At 43.0% G+C, this 20,327-nt stretch overlaps 1 protein-coding gene across 4 annotated transcripts in view; it reads left to right on the forward strand.

Moving 5' to 3' along the window:
- LOC141106530 (uncharacterized) overlaps positions 1-20,327 on the forward strand; it is a 60,293-nt gene that overhangs the window by 33,738 nt on the left and 6,228 nt on the right. For all 4 annotated transcript variants that reach the window (XM_073597373.1, XM_073597374.1, XM_073597376.1 and 1 more), the window contains 4 exons: positions 1,240-1,279; positions 3,031-3,096; positions 7,754-7,822; positions 13,404-13,774. In XM_073597373.1, the coding sequence (XP_073453474.1) occupies positions 1,240-1,279; positions 3,031-3,096; positions 7,754-7,822; positions 13,404-13,774 (546 nt within the window). The remainder of the gene's footprint in view (positions 1-1,239; positions 1,280-3,030; positions 3,097-7,753; positions 7,823-13,403; positions 13,775-20,327) is intronic.

The following is a 20,327-nucleotide window of genomic DNA, read 5'->3' on the forward strand; positions in this document are numbered from 1 at the left end:
AACTGAGCCTAAGTGAGCAAAAGTGTTTTTTTTTTTTCTAATGAATCTTTTTATTGAGTTAAAAGTCGAGCAAATTATTACGTTGTAGAAAAGGTGGCTCCACCCACACAGGGGTATGCCGCCTACACATAAGTAGTCTGATACCGGTTACTACTCAGTACAGAAATGGGAAATTCAAGGAAAGTGTGTGTGTGTCTCACGCTACAGAGAAGAATGATGACCCACCATCATAGGTTACAACACATCAGGCATCGTGGCTGTAGAAACATTTTCTATCCACCTTGCCCAAACCTTATCAGATTTTTTTGAAACATTCTCAGTTTGCATACAGTAAGTATCCTTGTATAGGGGTAAGCTAGCATTCATTAATTGTTTCCAAAATTGAACAGAGGGTGGGGATGTTTTTTTTTCTGAGACAAAGTAATCGCCCTTTTGGTGTAAAACATTAGCAGGCCCAAGCAGTGTCCTCTTGGCTGTGGTAGGATCCAAGTCCTTGACGAGACCCAACAGGAAAACCCTCAGGGATAGAGCAAAAGAGGTTCCAGCTACCATATAGTGGCCAAAAGGTAATGGGAACCTGACCACTGCAACTTTATGAGCTTATAGGACATTCCATTTCAAAACTATGGCCATTAATATGCAGTTTACCTCCTGTGAAGCTATAACAGCCCCTACTGTTTTGAGTGGAGTGTGTCTATGGGATTTTGTGTCAGTCCACCTAAAAAAAAAAACCTTTGTGAGGTCAGGTGCTGATGATGGACAAGACCAGGCTTAATTCATTATAATAGAATGTAGACATGCTATAATAATGTGAACCCGCCATACCCTTCTAGCTGCTCCAAGCGCCAATCCGAGGATCTTCCGGTGATCCTCACTGCTGACATCTGAAGCGCCCATCCTAGCGTGTTATAAGTAACAAGGATTCCACTTACCTAAACAGCCTTGTACTGACTGAATAAAGCGTGGCTTTAGTCTGGCTCCTCCCATGCCACTGACGCGTTTCACCCCACCCACAGGGGTTAGTCACAGAGTCATCTTTATGACAAGGCCTTGTGGGTGGGGTGAAACGTATCAAAGGACGTGGCCTGAGAGGAGCCAGGCTGAAGCTGCACTTCATTCGCTCAGTACCCGGGCTGTTTAGGTGTGTGGCGTCCTTGTTATTTATACCGTTTCTATAATAGTGCTGTATATAAGAAAGCTCAATATTGATTTATTTGACATTGCCCTTTTCTTTTGTAGATTTCCTGGTGGCGCTGACCCACTGCTAGGAAGATCAACAGTAAGTAGTCGATTCTAAGAGGAATGATACCACTCCATATGTTAATCTCCCTCCGACCATGGGAGAATCTGGTGCCCACTCATGAGTGTGTCCTCACTTCATGCATCGTGTGATCAGAAAATAGAAGGGCCACACAATTACATCTCTATGGCAGTGGCTGTTCATTGATTCTGGTTATGGTTCTCTGCTGTATGAAAGGTGTTCAGGCGGAGCTGTTGGTGGGCTGGTCCTACTCTTAGCAGAAATCTTGTGGCTAATGTTTTGGTTTTTTTGCCCCTTTGATTGCCACGTGGCTAAAGCACATTTTTTTGGAGCAAAGCTAAGCATATGACAGGGCATGATATGCTCCAAAAAAATGCTTTGACCATCCTGCACCTCTTAACGTTTGAGGGCCAAATATATGACGTTAAGAGGTGCAGGATGGTCAGAGTGGTGTGGGGGGTGGACGTATGGGTCGGAGAGTTTTTAACCACTTAAGAAGCAAGCCTCTTTCTGAGATTTGTTGTTTACAAGTTTAAAAACAGTTTTTTTTTTTTGCTAGAAAATTACTTAAAACTTCCAAACATTTATACATTTTTTTTTCTAAAACCATAGAGAATAAAATGGCGGTCGTTGCAATACTTTCTGTCACACCGCATTTGCACAGCGGTCTTACAAGCACACTTTTTTTGGAAACAATACACTTTTTTGAATAAAAAAAATAAGACAACAGTAAAGTTAGCCCATTTTTTTATATATTGTGAAAGATAATGTTATGCCGAGTAAATTGATAACCAACATGTCACGCTTCAAAATAGCACCCGCTCGTGTAATGGCGACAAACTTTTACCCTTAAAAATCTCCATAGGCGACGTTTAAAAAGTTCTACAGGTTGCATGTTTTAAGTTACAGAGGAGGTCTAGGGCTAGAATTATTGCTCTCACTCTACTGATCGTGGCAATACCTCATATGTGTGGTTTGAACACTGTTTTCATATGCGGGCGCTACTCACGTATGCGTTTGCTTCTGCACGCAAGCTCGTCGGACATGGCGCGTTTAAAACTTTTTTTTTCTTATTTATTTTACCTTTTATTTTTACACTGTTTTTAAAAAAAAATAAAAATTGTGTCACTTTTATTCCTTTTACAAGGAATGTAAACATCCCTTGTAATAGAAAAAAAGCATGACAGGACCTCTTAAATATGAGATCTGGGGTCAAAAAGACCTCAAATCTCATATTTAGACTAAAACGCAATAAAAAAAAAAAAAATGTCATTTAAAAAAATGAAAAAAAAAAAAAATGTCCCTTTAAGAGCTATAGGCGGAAGTGAAGTTTTGACGTCGCTTCCGCCCTGCAATGATATGGAGACGGGTGGGGGTCATCTTCCCCTCACTCGTCTCCATGTCAGGCCACAAGAAGGATTCGATCGCCACTGCCAAAGGCTCCGGTAAGCGGCAAAGGGCACCGGAGCGCAGCGGGAGGGGAACCCTCTCCCCCCATCGATAAAAGTGAATCCGCTGCAGAGACCACTTTTATCTGAAACCGGACCACTCACTGAAGAAGAGGATACCGGGGTTATGGTAACTAGCTTATGCCATAACAATGATATCCCTCTTCAAACAGCCGACGTATAACGACGGTGGGCGGTCCGGAAGTGGTTAAAATGGGTTGGTGCAGATGTATATAGGCCACAGGGCTATTTATACTTTGTAGGATCATGTGAATCATGCATATTGATCAATGACTTTTTTTTTCTTTTTATTTTAACCAGGATTTTCTTTATGATGAAGAAACGATTGAAGATATGTATTCCTACACCATGGACTCCGATCGAGGAGTGAGTTGTATTTGATGTTGCTATGTCATGACTGTTGTAATAGCCACAGACAGATAGCGGTCTCACCACTCTCTGAGACCAACTGCGAAAAGTTCCTAAGGATACATTCACACTGGTGATTAGAGCCTGTGTGAATAGTAGCGGCAGGAACCAAAGATTCCCACTGCAGCTCTTAGCAGCCCCATTCACTATAATGACAGGTCGCCGGTGGCTGCAGCTAACCGCAGCTCTTGGCACAGCCGGGTAATTTCTCTACACAGCCAGCGATCACTGCAGGTACAGTGGATATAAAAAGTCTACACACCCCTTTTAAAATGTCAGGTTTCTATGATGTAAAAAAATGAGACCAAGATAAATAATTTCAGAACTTTTTCCACCGTTAATGTGACCTATAAACTGAACAACTCCGTTGAAACACAAACTGAAATATTTTAGGGTGGGGGAGTAAAGATAGGAAACTAAAATAATGTGGTTGCTTAAGTGTGCACACCCTCTTTTTATAACTGGGGTTGTAGCCGTGTTCAGAATTAAGCAATCACATTCAAACTGATGTTAAATAGGAGTCAGTAGACACCTACCATCATTTAAAGTGATTAACCCCAAATTAAGTTAAGCTGTTCTAGTAGGTCTTTCCTGACATTTTCTTAGTCATATCCTACAGTAAAAACCGTTAAGTATCAGATGAATCTCATTGTTAAAAGTTATCAATCAAGAGAAGGGTACAAAAGAATTTCCAAGGCATTAGATATACCATGGAACACAGTGAAGACAGTCATCATCATGTGGGGAAAATATGGCACAACAGTGACATTACCAGGAACTGGACGTCCCTCCAAAATTGATGAAAAGATGAGAAGAAAACTGGTCAGGGAGGCTGCCAAGAGGCCTACAGAAACATGAGAGGAGCTGCAGGAATAGCTGACAAGTACTGGCTGTGTGGTACATGTGACAACAATCTCCCATATTCTTCATATGTCTGGACTATGGGGTAGAGTGGCAAGATGGAAGCATTTTCTTACGAAGAAAAACACCCAAGCCTGGCTATATTTTGCAAAAACACATCTGAAGTCTCACAAAAGTATGTTAGAAAATGTGTTATGGTCTGATGAAACCAAAGTTGAACTTCTTGGCCATAATTCCAAAAGATATGTTGTTTGGCGCTAAAACAACACTGCACATTACCAAAAGAACACCATACCCACCGTGAAGCATGGTGGTGGCAGCATCATGCTTTGGGGCTGTTTTTCTTCAGCTGGAACAGGGGCCTTAGTCAAGGTTATGAGCAGTTCCAAATACCAGTCAGTATTGGCACAAAACCTTCAGGCTTCGGCTAGAAAGCTGAACATGAAGAGGAACTTCATCTTTCAGCATGACAATGACAACAGATTTAGAGTGTTTTTGCAAAGAAGAGTGGGCAAATATTGCCAAGTCAGGATGTGCCATACTGATAGACTCATACCCAAAAAGACTGAGTGCTGTAATAAAAGCAAAAGGTGCTTCAACAAAGTATTAGTGTAAGGGTGTGCACACTTATGCAACCATATTATTTTATTTTTACTTCCCTCCACCTAAAAGATTTGTTTGTTCAACTGAGTTGTACAGTTTATAGGTCATTTTTTGTGATATGGCACTGCGTTACTTTAACTGACAGTTGCTCGTCGTGCGATGCTATACCCAAACAAAACTGTTTTTTTAGTTCCCCCCACAAATAGAGCTTTCTTTTGGTGGTATTTGATCACCTCTCCGTTTTTTTTATGTTTGTGCTATAAACAAAAAAAAGCAACCATTTTGAAAAAAAAAATAATATTTTTTTACTCTGCTATAAAACATCCAATTAAAAAATGTAAAAAAATCTAATTTCTTCATCAATTTCTATTCTGCTACATATTATTGGTAAAAAAAATCCCAATTATCGTAAATTGATTGGTTTGCACAAAAGTTATCATGTCTACCAACTATGGTATAGATTTAGGGACTTTTTTTTTTATTAGCAATGGTGGCCATCAGCAATTTTTAGCTGGACTGCGACATTGTGGCGGACAAATTGGAAACTAGGTGGTACTTTTTGGCGACCAGTGACACCAATACAGTGATCAGTGCTAAAAAAAATGCACTGACATTGTACTAATGACACTGGCAGGGAAGGGGGTTAACATCAGGGGCGAGCAAAAGGTTAAATGTGTTCCTTCAGTGTGCTTACTAACTGTGTGGGGGGTGGACTCACTGGAGGAACAAAGAGATCTGTGTTTCCCGAATAGCAGGGAGCACAGATTTCTCTGTTCTTGTCTGACAGAAGGACAGTCTGCTTTGCTTTCATCAGCAGACCACCGTTCTGTCATTCCCTGGAGCGAATGCGGGACACCGGTGGACATTGCACCCGCTGTTCGGCTCCCGCTTTGTCCAAACGGAGCGGGCCGTCGGCGGCGCACACGCACCCCATACCAGGTTGTGCGGACAAAGTACAGGTACGTTGTCTCTCTCAGCCAGGCTGCCCTGCCACAGTATATGTGCAGTGGGCGGCCCGGAACTGGTTAACCACTTCAGCCCCGGAAGGATTTACCCCCTTCCTGACCAGAGCACTTTTTGCGGTACGGCACTGCGTCGCTTTAACTGACAATTGCGTGGTCGTGCGACACTGTAAACCAAAAAAAAATTGACATCCTTTTTTTCCCACAAATAGAGCTTTCTTTTGGTGGTATTTGATCACCTCTGCGATTTTTATTTTTTGCACTATAAACAAAAAAAGACCGACAATTTTGGAAAAAAAAATTTTTTTTACTTTTTGCTATAATAAATATCCCCCAAAAAATATATAAAAAAAAACAAATTTCTTTCTCAGTTTAGGCCGATATGTATTCTTCTACATATTTTTAGTAAAAAAATCGGAATAATCCCATATTGATTGGTTTGCGCAAAAGTTACAGTGTCTACAAAATAGGGGATAGATTTATGGCATTTTTATTATAATTTTTTTTTTTTTTATTAGTAATGGCAACGATCTTCGATTTTTATCGTGACTACGACTTTATGGCGGACACATCGGACACTTTTGACACTATTTAGGGACCATTGTCATTTGTACAGTGATCAGTGCTATAAAAATGCACTGATTACAGTGTAAATGTCACTGGCAGGTAAGGGGTTAAATACTAGGGGGCGATCGAGGGGTTAAGTGTGTCCTAGGGAGGTTTTCTAATTGTAGGGGGATGGGCTCACTACAACATGACAGAGATCACTGCTCCCGATGACAGGGAGCAGTGGATCTCAGTCATGTTGCTAGGCAGAATAGGGAAATGCCTTGTTTACAAAGACATCTCCCCATTCTGCCTCTCCTCACCGCAATTGCGGGCCGCCGGCAAACATCGAGTTCCCAGGACCCATGGACGCACTCGTGCGGTGGGCGTGCCCAATAGGTGGCAAATTTAAAGGGACGTACAGGTACACCAATTTGCCTGCCTGTGCCATTCTGCTGAAGTACATCTGTGTGCAGCGGTCGGCAAGCGGTTAAAGTAGAATTAAAGTCAAAAAGAAATTTTTCGTATACCTGCTGCCACCCCAATTCTAAGCTCTATTTTAACTACCCTGTAAAGCAGTGGTCTCCAAACTACCGCTCTTTGCTTGTCTTTATCTGGCCCTTGGGGCATTATTCCTCTCACTGATACTGAGAAACTATTCTGCAAACTAATATCAACAATAGGGTGCCATTTCTCCCACTGACACCAACAATGGGGCACTATTCCTTCCAATTATACCAACGGTGGGGCACTATTCTTCCCAATGATCCCAACGATGAGGCACTATTCCCCCCACTGATAACAATGCTGGGGCACTATTCCCCCCACTGATACCAATGCTGGGGCACTATTCCCCCCACTGATACCAATGCTGGGGCACTATTCCCCCCACTGATACCAATGCTGGGGCACTATTCTTCCCACTGATACCAATGCTGGGGCACTATTCATCCCAATGATGGGACAGTAATCCTACCATTAATACCAACAATGGGGAACTAGTCCTCTCAATGATACCAACAATGGGGCACTATTCATCCTAATGATGCCAACAGTGGGGCATTATTATTGCCTCTGGTACCAATGTTGGGGCACTATTCCCTCCCCAATTATAACAACGATGAGGCAATATTCCTCCCATTAAAACTAACAATGGGGCACTGTTCCTCCCATTAATACCACCGATGGGGCCCTATTCTCCCCAGTGACACCACCGATGGGTGACCCCTAGTGTAAAGGAAATATGTGTGTACTTACCTCTTTGGAGGATGCTCCAGTCTGGTCACATGATCTCCTCAGCAAGTGGCTTCAGTGAAGAGGAGAGAGCAATAACGACAACTCCAATGTCTGTGTGATGACATCACCCAAAGACTTACTATGAAGCATCTGTTGTCGGCTGTCCCTCCTCTGCACTGAAACCAGCACTGGGAGCCAATCACATGACTGGACCGGAGCGCCCTTAGGATAGGTACATCTGTCCCCTACAGGGGGGATAGTTAGAATAGGGATTAGAATGGGGATGGAAGCAGGTTTAAGCATAGTATTTGACGGGACTTCCACTTTAAGTTTGATTGCCTGAAGAATAAAAATTCTGTTTTATATTAAACCATTTTTTTTTAATTTTTTTTTTTGTTACTTTGAAGTCTTTTGAGAATTCATCGGATGAAGACGAGGAATCAGAACCATCCTCTCCAGAAAGGGAGCCAGATGAGGTATGTTGATTTTAATGTGAAGCTTGCAGGTCATTTGCACTACTGGAAAACCTCAACTCAAACAGTTACCGAAAACTTCTATACATCGAACTAGTGTTCTGCTTCAACCTTACCTTCAAAATTACTAGAAAATGACTTAGAACCCTAAACATTATATATTTTCTGTAAGCAGAGGCCATGGAGAATAAAATGGCGGCAGTTGCGATAAAAGTGGTCTCTGTGGCGGATTCGCCACGAGATCACTTTTATCGGCGGCAGGAGAGAGGCCCCCTCCCGCTGCTCTCCGGTGCCCTCAGCCGCTTACCGGAGCCGCTGGCAGTGGCGGAGGCGATCGCGTCTGCTCCCTAGCTTGGAGATGAGTGAGGGGAAGATGGCCCCCTCCCGTCTCCATACCATTGCAGGGCAGAAGCGACGTCAGAACATCAATTCCTGCCCATAGCTCTTAAAGGGTCATTTTTTTATTTTATTTTTTTTCAAACAACGCTTTTTATTGCATTTTAGTGTAAATGTGAGATCTGAGGTCTTTTTGACCCCAGATCTCATATTTAAGAGGTCCTGTCATTTTTTTTTTTTTTATTACAAGGGATGTTTACATTCCTTGTAATAGGAATAAAAGTGACACTTTTTTTTTTTTTTTTTTTTTTAACCACTTGCCGACCGCCGCACGCCGATGTACGTCCCTTTTTTGGGGATGGATATCGTTGTTATGGCAGCAGCTAGCTGCCATAACCCCGGTATCCCCGTTTGCGGTCGGTTACAAGATAAAAGCGTTCTCTGCGGTGGATTCGCTGTGAGATCACTTATATTGGTGGCGGGAGAGGGCCCCCTCCCGATGCGATCCGGTCCCCTCCGCCGCTTACCGGAGCCGTCGGCAGCGGCGGAGGCGATCGCATCTGTCCCCTTGCTGTACATGGAGACGAGCGAGGGGAAGATGGCGCCCACTCGTCTCCATGACACTGCAGGGCGGAAGCGACGTCATAACGTCACTCCCGTCCATACGTCTTAAAGGCACATTTTTTTCAATGTCATTTTTTTTTTTTTTAATTATTTTACCTTGTAAACAACAGGTTTGAAAAATAAGCCGGTCCTTAAGTGATTAATACAAGAAAGGACTTTGCTCGCTTTAGAAATCGCAGCTTGGCATTGCATGTTATTATTGAGCTTATGATCTACCAAAACCCCCAGATCCTTCTCCACTACGGATTCCCCCAGTTGTACTCCCCCTAGTATGTATGATGCATGTATATTCTTAGCACCCAAGTGCATAAGTTTACCTTTATCTACATTAAACTTTATATGACACATAGTCACCTAATTAGACAGACACAAATTTTTAGCAAAAAAGACACTAAGACCCCTTTCACACTGGGGCGCTTTTCAGGCGTTTTTAGTGCTTTAAATAACACCTGAAAAGTGCCTCTCAAGCCACCCCAGTGTGAAAGCCCAAGTGCTTTCATACTGCGACGGTGCACTTGCAGGATAGGACAAAAAGTCTTGCAAGCAGCATCTGTGGGGGGGGGGGGGGGGGGGGGAGCGCTGTATACACTGCTCCTGCCCATTGGAATGAATGGGCAGCACTGCTGAAGCGCCTGCATAGCGTTTCAGCAGCAACACGGGTACTATTAACCCTTTCTTCGGCCGCTAGTGGGGGTTAAAAGCGCCCCGCTAGCGGCCGAATAGCTCTACTGTAACACCCGCACCGCCCCAATGTGAAAGGGGTCTTAAATTATATTTAACCACTTGACCCCCAGAAGATTTACCCCTGTTCATGGCCAGGACATTTTTTTTTGCGATACGGCATTGCGTTACTTTAACTGACAATTGCACGGTCGTGCGACACTGTACCCTAATAAAATGTACGCCCTTTTTCTCCCACAAATGGAGCTTTATTTTGGTGGTATTTGATCACCTCTGTGTGTTTTTATTTTTTGCGCTATAAAGAAAAAAAGACCGACAATTTAAAAAGAAAAAAAGACCGACAATTTAAAAAGAAAAAAAGACCGACAATTTAAAAAAAAAAATTTACTCCTATAAAACATCCAATAAAAAAAAAAAAAAAAATCATAAATTTAGGCCATGTTTGCTACATATTTTTGGTAAAAAACAAAACAAAACAATAAGCATATATTGATTGGTTTTGCGCAAAAGTCATAGCGTCTACAAACTATGGGATATATATATATATATATATATATATATATATATATATATATATATATATATATATATATATATATATATATATATATATATATATATATATATACACATATATTATTTTTATAGATTTTTTTTTATTTTTTTTTTTTTTTTTTTTTACTAGTAATGGCGCACATTCGGACACTTTTTACACTTTTTGGGGACCAGTGACATTCATACAATAATCAGTGCTAAAAATATGCAGCTAAGCAGCCGCTCGATCGTTTTCCCAAGCAGCGGGAGGGGGCGGCTTAGATCGGGTCTTGGATCTAGTATTCCGGAAGCGACATCATGACATCACTTTCGGTTTACGGAAGACTTAAAGGCGCCAAATTAAAAAAAAAAATTACAGTATTCAAAACAGCCAAACTTGGCATTTTGAATACTTTCAAGTGCAAAGGAGGGATTTGGGGTCTTCTAGACCCCTGGTCCCTCCATAAAGAGTACCTGTCACATTACTATCACAAGGGATGTTCATATTCCTTGTGACCGAAATAAAAGTGATCAGAAAAAAAAAGGCACAGTGTAAAAAAAAAATTTAAAGCACCCCGTCCCTCCGAGCTTGTGCGCAGAAGCAAACGCATACGTAAGTCGCGCCCGCAAATGTAAACAGTGTTCAAACCACACATGTGAGGTATCGCCGCGATCATTAGAGCAAGACCTCCTCTGTAACTCTAAATTGTTAACCTGTAGAAATTTTTAAAGCGTTGCCTTGAAGATTTTTAAGTACCATAGTTTGTCGCCATTCTATGAGTGTGCGCAGTTTTAAAGCTCGACATGTTGGGTATCTATTTACTCGGCGTAACATTCTCTTTCACATTCTACAAAAAAATTGGGCTAACTTTACTGTTTGTTTTTTTTTTTTTTTTTCTGAAAGTGTATTTCTTGAAAAAAAAAAAATTGCATTTGAAAGACCGCTGCGCAAATACGGTGTGACATAAAATATTGCAACGATCACCATTTTATTCTCTAGGGTCTCTGCTAAAAAATATATATGTATATAATGTTTGGGGGTTCTAGCAAAAAATACAGATTTTAACTTGTAAGCAACAAAATGTCAGAAAAAGGCTTAGGCATGAAGGGGTTAAAGACAGATTTCATTTAATCAGCTGCTCCCCTGACTGTATCAGCCAGGAACTGACGTCTCTGAAACCAGAAATGACGAGATCCTTCATTGGTCACAAAGGAGATGGACCCTATTGGACACTCCCCTTGGTACAAAAACGAATCCCGTGGACTGCTTTTGGCACATCGGTGTGCCTTTTTTAGGCATTTTCTGCTATTTCCTCTAACAAGAAGGCAATCCTGCAAATTTCTTGCCTCAGATTCAAAGTCAAGATCATTGTACGATTATGTATGATAGGTAGATATTGAACTATAGGAATGCCAGAGTACAAAACGTATTAAAAACGCCAATCAGTGCTGGATGGCGACCATAGAGATTTCCGGTGACCAGATGGTCACCAGTCATCTCTATGACCGTCGGAGGCCCGGACGTGACGTTATGATGTCATGTCCAGGCCGTGGATGTAAACAAAGCCGCGATCGCGGCTGGTAAGCATGACATCGTGGATTTTTTTTTCCAATCACATCTCATGCTTTCCAGCCTGGAGGTGAGATGTGGGGTATTATTGACCCCGCATCTCTCCTTAAAGAGGACCTGTCACGAACGATTCCTTTTACAAGGGATATTTACATTCCTTGTAATAGGAATAAAATTGATCAAAAAAAAAAATGTAAAAGGAAGTGTAAAAATAAAAAAAATTAAGTAACATAAAAAAAAAAAAAAAAAAAATAATAATTTAAACCGCCCCTGTCCCCATATTTTTTTGTACCCTGTCCCCGGTAGCTCACGCTCAGAAGCGAATTCACACGTAAGTCCCGCCCACATATGTAAACGCTGTTCAAATCACACATGTGAGGTATCGCCGCATGCATTAGAGCATGTGCAACAATTTTAGTACTAGACCTCCTCTGTAACTCTAAACATGTAACCTGTAAAAAATTTTAAAGCGTCGCCTATGGAAATTTTTAAGTAACGAATGTTGGCATCATTCCATGAGTATGTGCAATTTTAAAGTGTGACATGTTGGGTATCTATTTACTCGGCTTAACATCATCTTTCACATTATACAAAAGAATTGGGCTAACTTTACTGTTATGTTATTTTTGTAAATCATGAAAATGTTTTTTTTTCCTAAAAAAACGCATTTTAAAAATTGTTGTGCAAATACCGTGCGAGATAAAAAGTTGCAACGACCGCCATTTTATTCCCTAGGGTGTCTGATATATATATATATATATATATATATATATATATATATATAGATAGATAGATAGATAGATAGATAGATAGATAGATAGATAGATAGATAGATAGATAGATAGATAGATATATCTATATCTATCTATCTATATATATATATAGATAGATAGATATATCTATATCTATCTCTCTCTCTCTATATATATATATATATATATATATATATATATATATATATATATATATATATATATATATATAAATAAAATGTTTGGGGGTTCTGAGTAATTTTCTAGCAAAAAAAATGATGATTTTTACAAGTAGGAGAGGAGTGTCAGAATAGGCCCGGTATGGAAGTGGTTAAAGAAAAAATAAATAAAACCTTAACAATCCTTTTTTTTTTTTTTTTTTTAATCTTTATCAAAATTTTCATATACAAAAATTGGGTAAGAAGACATCTTTTTTACTCCTGTATTCTCAACAGGGGTAATAATAGAAAATGAATTACAAAGCAGTACTCATTCTTCCTTCCGCTAACCTCCCCTATAATTGACCCTACCTTATCCCCTCTCCCACCCATACCCCCCTTACCCCCTAGACCCTTTTTGCCTCACTATAGTCTTTAGTCAGTTTGAACAATTTTTCAATTTTTCCCATCTTTTGTGGAACCCCTCTCTCCCACCTTCTTCAGAGAATCTAAGTCCTTCCAACCTATAGACTTCATCTATTCTATCGAACCATTCGCTTATTTTTGGATTATCTACCACCTTCCATTTTTTTTGGGACAATTCATTTAACCTCTCAGGGGGCGGGGCCTTAGTGTTGAGCGGCCAATAGTGCAAATACAGCTGTGCCGAGAGCGCGCTCCCAGCACAGTTACAGACGTCTAACAGAAAGATCATGTGACCGCTGTAACAGCCAATCACTGCGGTCACATGACCATAATCCCTGCCTCCCAGCATTCTAAGCCCCTTAAAGGGGCGGCAGGCGCCAGCTCTAAGGGGTTAAGGAAAACACAATGGTATAAATATTAGGGATGATAGTACTTTAGGGAACAAGGTGTTTATCATTGCCTCTATACCATAATACATTAATACTTTTTTTTTTTTTTAATAGGAACTTAAAGAATTACTTCAAAGAATGTATGAGAGAGTAAATCCTCCGGGTCAACCAACGCCTCCATGCTTCCAAGACGATCCAATACGGCTTAGACCTCCTTCACCATCTGATGAAAGCCCCTCGGGGGACACCCTCATCGGCAACAGTGACTGGTGTGTCTGCGGGAACTGCCGACCCATGCTGACAAATTATGAATCGGTGTGCTGCCACAACGTGGACAGTGCCGATCGGTTTATCACGGGTGAAATGCACTGCCTAACGGAGGCAGAAGAATTCCGTGAACGTTGCCTAAATGAACGAATCCTTCGGTACCTGCTTGAATGCGACAACATTACAACTAAAAAAGATTTTGATAATGATAGGAATCGGTGAGTACAAATTACATGCGTCCTATTAATTTTTTTTTCCCCCTTAAAGTGGTTGTAAACCGTCACACGTACCCAGTGAAGTGACTATCCTCAGGTGATATTAAACAAATGCTCCTACATAAGTTGCACCTGTTTATTTGCATCTTCTCTTCTCTACATCCGTTCAAAGTGCAGAATTTATACAGCTTGTCTGAGCTTTCAGAAAGCAGGGGGCAGAGGGCTGAAGTTACACTCTGCAGAGCTCAGTGAGAGCTGATTGGAGAGAAGGGATACCCCCCTGCACAACAGAACAGAGCTGAGACTGTCAATCACAGACAGCGTGCTGGAGCTCCTTTCGCTCTCACCTTTTTACCTCTTGGTGTCATGAAAACTTGTCAGAAGTAACTCATGCAGATAACAGAGGAAGGAGGCGGCAGAAAGAAATGACACTGGACTGAGACAAGTACATACTATAGAGGGATATGCTTTGTTCGTATTTCATGTCTGAGGTTTACAACCACTTCCCTACCGCCCTATTGCGGATTGACGTCCGCAAAGTGGCTCAGTTATCCTGACTGCGCGTCATGTGCCGTCCAGCAGGATAAGCCGCTCGTGCACACCCGCAGGGGAGCGCAGAGCGGCACCGCATCTCCGTTCTTGGTAAAGAGCCTATGACGTAGGCTCTTTACCATGTGATCAGCTGTGATCAATCACTTCGGTAACCAGGAAATGTCGTTTAACGGCTTTCCTCAGTTCGCACTGACAAGGCGATCGGAGGCTCTCCTGACCGGGGGGGGGGGGTCTGCACTGATAATCATTGCATTGATGATCACCGCAGCCCCCATCAGAGGTGCCCATTAGATGTGAATCAGTGCCCATGAGATGCCAGTTAGTGCCCATCAAAAACGCCAATCGGTGCCCATCAGTAAATTGTAAAGGCTTTTTAAAGCATCACTTATGGAGAATTTTGGCCATTGTCGTTTTTTTGCCATTTCACGAGCGTGCACAATTTTAAGGCTTATTATTTTTATTTTTATTATTATTATTATTATTATTATTTAAGGTACTTGTATAGCGCCATCAATTTACGCAGCACTTTACATATACATTGTACATTCACATCGGTCCCTACCCTCAAGGAGCTTACAATCTAAGGTCCCTAACTCACATTCATATAACTAGGGCCAATTTAGTCAGAAGCTAATTAATCTACCAGCATGTCTTTGGACTAAGGCCTCATTCACACGAGGCGGACTCCGCTTCCACGGAGCCTGCCTCTGTCCGCCGGCTCAGCGGGAGATCTCTCCGTTGATCTCAGCTGAGCCGGCGGATGACAGGTCCCTCTCTGCTCACTGAGCGGGGAGGGGCTTGTCAGGCGCCGCTGCTGCCTGTGGAGGGATCGGATGAAAACGGACAGCATGTCCGTTTTCATCAGATCTCACCCGATCCGATCTGCCAGCGACGGATCCGGACGTAGAGCCATCCGTCTGCTTTTTGTGGATCGGCCGGGGTCGGATGTCAGCGGACATGTCTCCGCTGACATCCGTCGCTCCATAGGCTAACATGGAGCGCCCGTTCAGGTCCGCCGTCAAAACTGACAGGCGGACCTAAACGGTCCGATCGTGTAAAAGGGGCCTAAGGCTTAACATGTTTGGGATCTGTTTACTTGACGCAACCCAGTCTTTCATATATTACCAAAAAATTGGGTACTATATTGTGTTTGCACTAAAATTTGTTTTAGTGGTTTTTTTCTTCTGAAAACAGATAAAACAACTGCGCAAACATTGTGCCACATAAAAAAATTGCAACTTCCATCATTTTTATCAACAGGGTCTCTGCTTTCAGAAACCTTCTTTCTTTATCGTACATCATGGAACACAGAGCACCATAGTAATTTATAGGCCACCTTCAGGTGATGGACACTGGCACACCCTAAACAGGAATTTGCTTCCCTATATAACCCCTCCCATACCGGGAACACCTCATTTTTTCGCCAGTGTCTAAGGTGTTGGTCACGAGTGAAGATTTGCTCTGAGGAGCTCCAGGTGGGATCCTTGCTGGATTTAAATAGCCTCCACAGACCAGATCCATCCAAAGTGCCACTGAGGCCAAGGTGGATGGTACCCGGGCTTCGTATACAAAGCACGAGGTTTTGCCTGTAATGCCTCTCTTTGCAGGGCTGGACCCTGGGACCCAGAGCTTTGGTCATGCTACATTACCTAGTTTTTTCCGGCGGGGTGCTATTACAGGTCCAAGGGAGTTGAACCCCAATAAAAAGGGACCCGGTCCTCCCCCCCCTTGTGTTGGGTCTGCGGACCCGAAGACCGCCCGGGAACGTTTTTTTAAAAATGAAAGTAGGGGTGGGGCCTAGGCGCGGCGCCGTGTATAGGACACAGCGTCCACGAGGATGCAGGCTTCAGAGTTTTACTGGAGCAGTCTTTCCTCGGCTGAAGCAAGGAGAAGCAAGCCTGGCTACACTCGGGACACATGAGCAGTGGGGCACGTAAGGGCACCGAAGGGCATTCCTAACATGGAAAGGACATTTTTCCCAGCGCTAGGCTGAACTTGTATAGTGGCATTACACTTTCAGACTATGTTCAGCAAATAGTGCATTCAAATGGTGCCTCTGCTTTTGTGCTTAGGACTATGTGTACCAAAAAAGACACCACAAAGACCAAAAAGGTACCAAAGATTTCACCCCCAGGTGCTAGGAACTCCAGTCGTGCCTCCACACTGTCATCCTCACCTGAAATACCAGATATGCCAAGCCAGGGTGAGTCAGCGAAACAAATTGGTGGTGCAGCTGCTTCTCACATCTCAGCCCCTGTATACGTGACTGAAGATGCCTTTTCCTCCACCTGCAGGGCCTAGAGGGAAGATTAGTGGCTTTAATCGCATCCTCCATCCAAATGGATAGGAAGCGTGTTAGATCCCCCTCCCTCACCTTGGACCCTTTGCAAGGGGAACAGTGGGTACAGGATGAGGTTTTACCCTCAGGCGATCAGGAGGAAAGACAAACCAATGACTCCTCTGCGGAGGAAGCAACGGTAGATGAACCCTTTTCAGCCTGAGAAGTTGCTGATACAATCTCTTACGGAGATGGTTCGTTCTACTTTCATGCTACCCCTAACAGAGTCTGCTGAAAGTTCGGACCAATTTAGACAGGCCCTTGAAGAGGTCCCTATACAGCAGCAAGCCCGGGATTTGGCCAAGCTACCAAGAGCATTATGTTTTGCCATAGACGCTCACCAGGCGTCCCGCCCTGCGCTTGTGCTAGTAGAATCCTGTGGTTAAAAAATTGGTCAGCCGAAGCACCATGCAAAAAGCTTCTGACTGGTTTACCTTTTCATGGGGATCGGCTATTTGGGGATAATTTGGACAAATGCATCCAAACGATTTCCAGTGGGAAAAGTACTCTTTTGCCAGTCAAAAGAAAGAATAAATGCCCTTCATTTAGGTGGACTCTTTCTCCTGCGCCAGGGGCATCTGCCTCTAAACAGTGGTGACGGCCTCTGCTGTCAGACTCTAGAGGAAGACCTCAGGATCAGGCCCAGGCACAAAAGAAGTCCTGTGGCCGGAATCCTGCAAAACAGAATTCCAAAGCCTCAGTATGAAGGGGCGCCGCCCCCCCCCCTCCCAGTTCTCAGAAGTCTGGCACGAGGAAATTCAGGACAGATGGGTCATCTCCATGGTAACTCTAGGGCACAAACTGGAATTTTGGGACTTTCCACCGTCTCGTTTTCTGAGGTCAAACGTTCCCAAAGATCCAGGGAAAAATCTCTGTTTCGGGCACTAGACTGATTAATGGTTCAGGGGGTGGTCATACAAATTCCCACAGAAGAGCAAGGTTTGGGGTTGTATTCAAACCTCTTTACGTTGCCAAAACCGAATGGCGCAGTCAGACCCATTCTAGATCTGAAAAATCTAAATCGGTTCCTGAAGATCCGCTCCTTTTGCATGGAGTCGATCAGGTCAGTGGTTTCTATCCTACAAGGAGGAGAACTTCTGGCATCTATCGACATCAGGGATGCACATCTGCATGTTCCTATATTTCCCGCTCACCAAAGGTTTCTGCGGTTTGAGGTAGAACAGCAGCATTTCCAGTTTGTAGCCTTGCCCTTTAGGCTAGCTACAGCACCCTGGGTGTTTACAAAAGTCCTGGCCCCAGCTCTAGCCAGGTTAAGGGCACAGGGCATGACAGTCTTGCCGCACCTAGACGATCTATTGCTAAAAGATCAGTCAGTGATACGCATTACAACCAGTTACCTTTAAAAAGGCTGGAGTACTTGGGTCTGATCATAGACACAGCCCAGAAAAAGGTGTTCTTGCCTCAGGCAAAGATCAATTCCATAAGAGAGCTGATGCGGATGGTCAGGTCGAAAGGAGATCCCTCCATTCGCCTTTGCATGAGGTTGTTAGGAAAGATGGTGGCATCATTCGAAGCAGTTCCCTGTGCCCAGTTCCATTCGAGACTGTTGCAAAACAGTATCCTGTCTGCTTGGAACAAAACGATTCAAGCTTTAGACTTGCCAATGCGACTGTCCCCAAAGGTGTTCCAGAGCCTCAGTTGGTGCTCGGTATCCGGGAATCTGCAGAAGGAAAAAATCCTTCATACCAGTTACCTGGAAGTGGAACCAAAAAAGCCTTGCCCATCAACATCCTAGAGATTGGGGCAGTGCGTCTGACTCTGAAGCCCTGAACATTCAGGTTACGGGATTGTCCTGTTAGGATCCAATCCGACAATGCCACAGCTGTGGCCTATATCAATCGCCAATGGGGCACTAATTGTCACGCAGCTCAGAGAGTGGTGGACCATATTCTAACTTGAGCGGAAAAGGATGTTCCTTGCCTATCGGCAGTCTTCATTCCAGGAATAGAGAATTGGCAGGCGGACTACGTGAGTTGCCAGCAGTTGTTCCCGGGGGAGTGGTCCCTTCACCCCGAAATCTTTCTGGCTATATGCCAAAGATGGGGGCTCCCGGACATAGATCTTTTGGCGTCCAGGTTCAGCATGTAGTTGGTCAACTTTATGTCAAGGACAAGGGATCCACTCGCATGCGAGACAGATGCGTGGTGACCCCATGAGGGTCAGTTTTCACTGAGTTAGGTTTATTCCCTATTCAGTTGCTGCCATGGCTTCTTTGCAGGATCAAGCTGGAAAGAAAGCTGGTAATTATTGTATCCCCAGCAGGGCCCAGAAGGTCCTGGTATGCAGAAATCGTAAAGATGGCAGTGGAGGATCCATGGTCCCTTCCACTACGGCCAGACCTACTCTCACAGGGCCCGATATTCCATCCTTCCTTACAAACTGTTCAATAGCCAAACTTCTTGCAAACTCTAAGTTTGACTATTGAAGCCCACATTCTGAAGAGACGTAGTCTCTCCTGGTCAGTGATTTCTACCCCTTCATTAATGAAGCCAGCTTCTATATCTATATATAGATATATCTATATATATAGATATATCTATATATATAGATATATAGATATATAGATATATCTATATATATATAGATATATCTATATATATATATATAATGTGTGTGTGTATATATATATATATATTAGATATTATAGACTCTGGAGGGCTTATGTTTCCTGGTGTGAATCCAAGGGTTGGCACCCTCGGAAATATAACATAGGTAGAATTCTTGTTTTTTTCTACAAGTACAAATGAAGCTGGCCTTGAGTACTATTAAGAGCCAAAGACCGCTTGCTTCGCATTCTTTGGTCCAGGGTTTTTATACAAGGATTAAGGCGGCTTATTCCGCCAGTTAGACCACCCTTGAACCCTTGGGACTTGAACTTAGCTTTTTGTCGGTATTGCAAAACAGCCCTTTGAACTGTTACAGCATACTCCCTTGGTCCTTCTGACAAGGGAAATAGTGTTTTGAGTTGCTATACTCTCTGCAAAAGGGTGTCGGAGTCGGCCACTCTTTCCTGTAAAGAAGCCATATTTAATTATTAAGGTGGTTTTAGGTTTCCACCTAAACCAAGATATTGTCCTAACGTCGTTTTTTTTTTCCAAAACCAGGGTCTAGGGTAGAGAACTCACTACATTGTCTTGATGTAGCGAGAGAGGTCAAGGTCTATTTAAAGATGACTGCTCAGGTCTGAAAGACTGATGTTTTATTATGCTGCCAGGGGGTCCTAGGGAGGGACAGGCAGCGTCGAAATCTACTATAGCTAAGTGGATTCGGCAATTTATAATTCAGGCCTAATAATTAAAAGGTAAGATTTCACCTTTTCATGTCAAAGTGCACTTTACTAGAGCGGTTAGTGCTTCTGGGGCAGTGCATCACAAGCCTCCATGGCTCAGATCTGCAAGGCTGCAACTTGGTCTGCAGTCCATATATTCACCAGATTTATCAAGTGGATGTAAAAAAGGGCATGAGGATATCGCCTTTGGGCGCAGTGTGCTGCAGGCAGCAGTATAGGTCCTCAAGTCTGTTGGCGCCCTATGGGTTGTGTCTCCCTCCCCTCAAATAGCATTGCTATGGGACGTCCCACAAAGTAATTACTATGGTGCTCTGTGTCCCGTGATGTACGATAAAGAAAATAGGATTTTTATAACA

The sequence above is a fragment of the Aquarana catesbeiana genome, linkage group LG08 (assembly GCF_042186555.1).
Source record: "Aquarana catesbeiana isolate 2022-GZ linkage group LG08, ASM4218655v1, whole genome shotgun sequence".
NCBI lineage: Eukaryota > Metazoa > Chordata > Amphibia > Anura > Ranidae > Aquarana > Aquarana catesbeiana.